The sequence below is a fragment of the Etheostoma spectabile genome, chromosome 19, assembly GCF_008692095.1.
Source record: "Etheostoma spectabile isolate EspeVRDwgs_2016 chromosome 19, UIUC_Espe_1.0, whole genome shotgun sequence".
Classification (NCBI taxonomy): domain Eukaryota; kingdom Metazoa; phylum Chordata; class Actinopteri; order Perciformes; family Percidae; genus Etheostoma; species Etheostoma spectabile.
The window spans coordinates 16,247,204-16,254,849 of NC_045751.1; the positions used below are offsets into that span (position 1 = coordinate 16,247,204).

General features: G+C 41.2%; 1 protein-coding gene across 1 annotated transcript in view; it reads right to left on the reverse strand.

Annotated features, from left to right (window-relative positions):
• Nucleotides 1–1,193: 1,193 nt before the first annotated feature.
• The window catches only part of LOC116707222 (peroxisomal acyl-coenzyme A oxidase 3-like), a 91,183-nt gene continuing 84,730 nt past the window's right edge, over nucleotides 1,194–7,646 (reverse strand). Inside the window, 2 exon segments of the mRNA XM_032544508.1 lie at nucleotides 1,194–1,535; nucleotides 7,634–7,646. The exon segment at nucleotides 7,634–7,646 is cut by the window's right edge and continues 2 nt beyond it. Of these exon segments, the coding sequence (XP_032400399.1) occupies nucleotides 1,416–1,535; nucleotides 7,634–7,646 (133 nt within the window). The 3' untranslated portion in view covers nucleotides 1,194–1,415.

Sequence of the window (7,646 nt, forward strand, 5' to 3'; positions counted from 1 at the left end):
AAGGACGAGTCCTACCAAGGAAGGATCCTTGACATTGAGAAACACCCCTGGAGTTGAGCAGTTGAGCTCTTTCGGGTTTGGGTTGTGTTTTGTTTTCACTACTGATACTACTGGAATGGTAGTTTTATCCTGTTTTTATAGTCATTAATTTGGGTTAGATCAATTGGTTTGAATTTGATCTGTAGTCAAATGTGTTTTCCCTTTTGTTGTTAATTTGAGCTGGTTCATGACACCACAGATATTTAATGCTTTGTGTTTACAGACAAAAGTATGTGTGACTTCAGTGTTACAGTGTGGGAGCGTTGAGTTTCTCAAATGTTTTTCTACAACCATAAATATTTTCCACGCGTTCACTATATATATATATATATATATCCTTACACAAGCTTAAGTCATATTTACCCACATACAATAAAGATAATTTAACCCTTCAAAGTTCTATTGTGCTAGTAATAATTCCTGTAGTCAATTCAGGTAGTCAGTGTTTTGCTAAAACAGACTGCATTGCTTCAACAGATGGTGCACTGTGGGGCCGTGACTTATAAGCCAATCAAATTAAATCAACGTAGACCTAGGTCAAAAGGGAAACGGGTAAAACCTGCCCTGAAGTAGGAGCTGAAAGAGTTACAGAAACTGCGGTCAGAGGAACTTATTAATCCCCAAATTGGTCCAGTCGGAACACAAGAAAGAAATGGTTCTGTGAACGTTATGTTCTAAGAACTGCAAAAATCCCTCCAGTTTGAAAGCGGCTAATGTTGATATTTGCAAGTACGCTTTTAATGGTCCCATTTCATGGTCGTTTTCAGGTTCTGGGGTCATAAGGGTTGAAAATTTGCAGTTATCCCTCTTTAGCATAGTGCCATTGAAACCATACACAACACTGACTTAGTGTCATCCTAACAAGGTCTATCGCTTTGTTCAAATATGGTCATTTCAGGGCCAGAAGTGACCATATTTAGAAAAAAATAGTATCAGCACAATTTTTTTAGGCCTAGGATCTATTAAGCTTCTACTTACTAGTTAGCTTGTCACCTGCAAACTGTTAGCTGTGCATGTTTCCCTGCTTGATGTTTGCTTAGTAGGTCATTCAATAGAAATTAGCTAATGTGAGTTGAAAGGTCTTTTTGTTTGTTTTTTTGTCACATCTGCTCTTCTCTATGGGTGTTCATTTGCAGTGTACGTGTTTTTGATCTGTCTAGCGTCTGACCAGGAATCGAGAGTTCTTTAGTTCAAGAGTACACAGGATTCCAGCCTTTCATAATAAACAGTTCTGTATATAATATTTTGGACACTTTTTTGGCAATATGTTGTATGTATGGGCATTTAATTTGAAATTGCACTTAGAATTACAGAGTTAGAATGTGGACACTCCAGACACATGTCCAGGATTGTAGAAGGAGGTTGTCGAGTGGGTTCTAGAGTTTTGGACGGAGGGATCCGACCACCGGCTTGTCTGAGCAGAACTCTTTCCACCAGGAAGGCCGTTCCAGCACCTGGCTGCCCTGCATCACTGTCGACCACAGGTTCTTGTAAAGCTACGTGAGGGAGAAACAAGGAGAAGATGTGCTCACTGAAAAAAAAGATGCCGATATATTTTCTAATCTTACTTTTCTTTTCTTGTAACCTATTTCATTCTCAATGTAATACTAAAACTAAAAGACACCCAAATCTAGGGTTGGGTGTCAAAATCCGGAGCTAATATGGCACCGGTTCCTTTATGCCTATACCGGACCAAATTTAGTTTTTCAGTTTTTGGTGCCTTATTTCCCTGCAACGTAATTGCGTGTGCTGCCTTCTGGTGCTAGTAGCTAGTAGCTGACATAAACACTGTTAAAATGCTGAAAGCTAAGCGGTGTAAAGCGTGGCTGTATTTCACTGGAATGGATTCCAGCGGGATGTCCAACCGTCTGCAGCTAAAGACAAAGAGGAGACTAGCTGCATTTTAAGACACCATGGACACTGCCGCTATTGGAGATGTTGAGCAACAACACTGAAGCGACCTGATGATGCGTTCAACTGCATTGCGTAAACTCATGGTGCATTCAAGTGAAACATGAAAATCTCAATCTATTGGTGTTAAGTAGGCTACTGCTATCTAGTGGTTGTTTATAAGCAATTGACTGGTGAAATAGGTTACTGTATTACTTAAAAAAAATATATGGCCATATGGTTGAAATTCAATAATTTAAAGTATTAAGGCACCTGCAAATTTATAAAAGGTATCGTTTTAGAACCGGTATCGGGGGAAAAAACAAACAATACCCAACCTTAGGGAGGACATCTTCTTCATGCTATGTTGTGATAAGACAGAGTTCCCACCCTGTATGATCTAAGCTGTCATCATCACTTCCTGTCTAACCAGACATCAGAAACCTTCAATTAACGTGCCTTTTGGATCCGCACCGACCACAAAAAGAGACAAAGCTGTCATCTTGAGGATACTATAAACATACTACAGGCCTTCCAAATGTCACAACTCTTCTTGATTTCAGAAAAACAACCCAAACAGATATGATGAATTGTGGCTCAGAACCTCAATATGCATTTGCATGTGACCACAGCAATAAAGGAAGTTTGTTTATGTGGGGGTTAATCAAGATTCTGGAATGATTCAGAGTAGGACGGCCTGCTGAGAAACTTGGCAGAGTAACTCTGACTTTACACTGTTTAACTTTTTAGATTGGTTCAATGGTATTTCTGCATCATGATATTGTTGAATTTACAGGAAAGAGGATTAGAGGGACATGACAAATGAGCACGGTCAGAAGCTGGATCGAACCATGTGTAATTTCCGTCTACGCCGTTTGAAAAACTAGTTGCACAGCTTTAGTAGAGTGGATCTAATGGAGATTAATCATTAATCATGATGTTGACTCATATCCAAGGCAATCTGAATTATCAGGCCGGCAACCGCCCTAAGGCCTCAAAGGGGCCACAAAGGCTCCATATTCATGTATCAGTTGGTTTATGGTCTTTTAAAACATTTTGTTTTGAAAGATACTGTAGAGTACTACATCACAATAGACAATTTGAAACATCAGTATGCTCGGACCAAACTCAAAAGTAGAATGGGAGCCAGAGCCTTCAGCTATCAGGCTCCTCTCCTATGGAACCAGCTCAGCAGGTTTCCTTGATTTAGGGTGGCTAAATCATGGTTGCAGCTGTCCCAGTGATCCTGCTCCACGCCATGCCATGTCCTGTTGCACCCTGCTATGCTCTGCTGTACCCTGCTACATCCTGCAGTGCCCTGCTACAATTACAATACACTATTGTCTAGTATGTGTCTAGTCAAGACCCACACATGCTCAAAAATGTTTTGTTTCACGTAAGGAGGATAGTGGAGAAAGCAGTACAGTACAGACAGAATGGAAGTCAGTGGTTTTAGCATAAATAAACCAAACTTTCTCAAACTTATATTAAAACACCTAAGACCAATTTTGCTGCAGAAATGAACTTGACAAACCCTGAGGCTGACACAGAATAACAGAATACACTGCGGGTATGCATGACGTCCTCATTTCTCAGACAAAACAAACATCGTGTTTTCCTGGAAGAGGAGACAGCTGCCAAAGCTCTGCAGTCTTCTTCCAGTAATGAGACTTAACCCGACTGACTAAATGTCTCACAGTGGGACATAATGGGAATGAGGGATAACAGAGAGAAAAAACTGTATGGTTAAAACAAATACACTGGTACTATTGGTTTATTGGTTATCCCTAGAGAATATAAAGAGCAAAATAATTTCCTTGGAGTGTTTCGCTGGTTTGCAATGATTGTGATGATAAAATTGAGGCTCACTGTTTGTAATAATAAACCTGGGGTATATATTATGTTAAAACATAACAGATAACACAAGACAACTGTTCTTTGAGTTTTCTCTAACAATAATCAAGTTTTAGCTTCTCACATGATCTAATTTAATAAAAAGAAGAGGTACCCCCTAAACATGTCAGCAGCACCCTAAAATACAGAGGCATGGACGTATATCTAGTCTAACAGTTGGGGGGGGGGGAAACATAAAATATGTTAAAGGTACCAGCCAAACAGCCGAAGCACTGTTACTTGGCGCCAAGATATCACGCAGCCACTCTGTGTGAGTACAGGTCTAATAGGGGTCGATCTATCCCGTAAAATAACCATGCGTCATGTTTACAGTAATCACTTACTCTGTGGTCAGCTGTTTATTGGGTCCATTTGGAGTTTTTCCCAGTTGACTTTATCACACCCAAAAAAAAAAAAAAAAAAGTCAAGGACTGCAGGATGCCTCATGTCCTCGGGCTGTTGAGTGATAGCAACCTCCTCCTCCTCTGGTTCTATTTCCAAAGCAAACTTTGGTTTTCAGAAGAGGAGCTTGACTATCTTAGAACTTATCCTCTTTGTCTCTCACAAAATCCGACATATTCATCGCCATTTACTGTCTACTGTAGGAAAATAGTCTAATAGATAATAGCTAGTCACGCCGGGTATGTTGACGGAAGTTGGGGGGGGTTAAAGGTGCTGCGTGAGTTCAGGCAGGTTTATTGAGAAAGCAGGTGAGCCAAAGTGTAGGAGATCTCCAGGCTTGATGGAGCTCAGGTGATTGTATTTAGAGGAGCAGTCAGGGCGGACAGACAGGATGGCAGGCGAGAACGGATTGTTAGAAACACATTAAAAGTATTCGGCAAACTATCAAGAGGCCTAAACATAATACCAAGGGTAGTAAGCTGACAAACTGGCGAAGAGTGGAAGCAGAACCAGAGCATATAACAGGGAGACTGATGATTGATGAGCCACAGGTGCGGTGAGCTGCAGCTGGTGATGAGCCGCAGGTGTGAAGCACTGCCAGCGGAGATGAGCCTGCTGAACACGCCCACACAAACAAACAAGACTGACAGGGACAAGGGGAAGGGAGGAGACAGCAGGATAAAACCCTAACAGTAGCAGTGCTTCGGCTGGGGCTTCCACCCTATATAGTCCCAAATCAATATCTGCCTAGGAAATTGTCTAGTCTTAATCTGCATTGCTATTTGTACTCGTGGATACGCAGGTCACAAGAAGTAATTAGGTTGTTGTTTTTTTGTTGGCTCACTTTTAGTCACAGCATGCTAACTCAGGGCTGCCAACTTTTCCCAAAACCTTGGAGTGAGATTTGGGGGGGCCAACCCATATTTTGCCGCGTACAAAGCAATTTCTTGGGTCTTATCCTTCAGGGTTTAAATTGGGATTTAAATTGGGATTTGTTATGATGGGGGTATGCCCCCCCGAATTTTTTTTTTAAAATAAACCATTAAATGGCACTTTCTGGAGGTTTTTTGCAAGAAATGCAGAAATCAAGTCTTACATCGATGTGCAAAACTGTAGGGTTAAGAACCTTGTGTTGTTGTAGTATCAACAGACGGCATTAGCATTTACATTATTTACAATATTAACTTCTTATGATATAAGAACCGACCCAGACAAGTGCCAAACATAATGAACCACATGAAGAGACAGTAGCATATGTCAGCAACAGCTGAGAAGATTTGGGTCTGTGGGGGAACAGGTCCAGGGTTTCGGTGTGTAGGGAACAGGGACCCAAAGTTAAATTAATGTTGAGGGATCAACTAAGACCACTGAAATTCTAAAGAATAAGAACCATGAGGACATAGATTCTTATCCTTTAACCTTTGTGCCAATGCTAGTAATGTTTGGCCCTTATGCTCTGTGCCCCATTACTGTATTTACTTTTGGGAAAATAAAGACTATTGTTCATTTTATAAAACATAAAATTAATTATTTACAGTTACATTTAGAGATGCACCGAGGTTAGAGAAGCACAATAGTGGCCCAACGTTGCAGTATATATAGTATATATAGTACAGTATATACTGTATAGTATAGTATAGCCAGAGTGTGTTCATCAGATTTTTGCTCATGTTTACAACTTGTGTGCACATTCAAAATATAACTCCTCCATTCTGTTGTCCGACATTTGGAGAGTTGTAATCTAGTCTGCTGTGCATGTTATTGCTCCGCTGATATGGTGGATCTCATTCAGACCGTCGCACAGACACAGAGGCCCATTTGGGTCTCTGGTCTCTGACAAAGTTTAGAGGAGGCTGTACGCTCTCTTCATCGGAGGTCTGCACGGATGCAACGCCTCACTGCCCACAGCAGAGCGAGTCCACCAGCCGCGCTGCTCACCTCTATTTTTACAGAGAGAGTGGTCACGAAGCGACGGTCGGGTCTGTGATACTCAGAGCTCATACCTGGAGCCGGGGAAATGCACCTGGGATGGATCGTAAAAAAAATGTTCTCAGTTTGCGACAATTCGAAACTTCCACAGACAGGGAGCGCTCTTGAACCCCTCACAGTCTCTGAAAACACAACTAGTCAATCACGAGTGGCAGTGGCACAACAGGTAGATCTATAGATAAACTCATCTTTCAGAAATTTGACCGACCGGGTTGACACTTCAGCGTGAGAAATCGGGAGTGTGGCGTGTGCGCGTGTGAAACCAGTCAAATGCGTGTGTCTCACGGCCAATGCGTGAGAGTTGGCAGCCCTGCTAACTGGCAACATAGGATTCCATTTACTACGCTAAGCTAACTAGTGGCGGTGCTGCACCGGCCTAAAACAATGCCTGCATTGAGAAAGAGAAAATGCGTGTGCCCACCTATCTACAGCTAGGGGAAACTGTGATAAGCCCTATTTCAACAAAATGTGGCATATTTCTTTAAGAGCAATTATTGAAGGGGACACAAATAATACATACAAAATTGTACTTGAGTAGGATATGTGTACTCCAGTAAGTGGATTGGGACTACCTAGTTTATTCACTTCAAACATCGGATGAAGTGGTTTATTTTCTCTAATCCAGATGAACTGAGAACTGAGCCTCCCAGCAAGCTAACTAACTAGCCAGCTGGCCACTAAATTGGTAAAGATTAACATCTTAATGTTACATTCACACACTCTTGTCACAGCGTAGAAAAGCACAGTGCTCTCAACAGATGGATGACACTTTGTTTGGCTTATTTCCTATAACCAGTGTGTAGCATGAAAGCACGCGTTATGAAGGAACCCACGCAACTTCTAGGGAAGACCTGTACACCTTAGAAGTTACGTTGGTTCCATATTTACGAAAGCAAGGTTGGTTGAATAAGCAACCTAGCTCATTAACTATATAACAGGCTACCAAACAAGCTAAGTAACTTAAACATAACCCACTCATGAAAAAATACATCATTTTTTTGACATAACAAATTTATCAATGACTCTGTAATGATATCTGTATTAGAGAAAATAATCACTTCATTCCCATTTTTTAAAATGAATAAAACAACCTTGCCATCCTACTTACTGACGCGACTTGTTCTCTACATTAACATACGGGAGGAAACCAAGCAGTGGACCGAACCACTGTGAGGCAAGGGAGGTGGGGGATTCCAAATGTTTTAACTTCAAAGGCATTTTTTTGCCCCATTTTGCATTTGCATTGTTTTACTACTTACACAATAATATAAAGTGTATTTTTATATACGATACACAGTGTGGTTTAATAATATTTTAGGGGGGGAAACCCTCAGAAGGGATGGGTTGTTACCTCCTCCCCATTTCCACCTGTGTGCTGGGGTATAAATAGGTTTTATGTGCATGTACTGTATGTCTTTACCTGTCCATCAGCG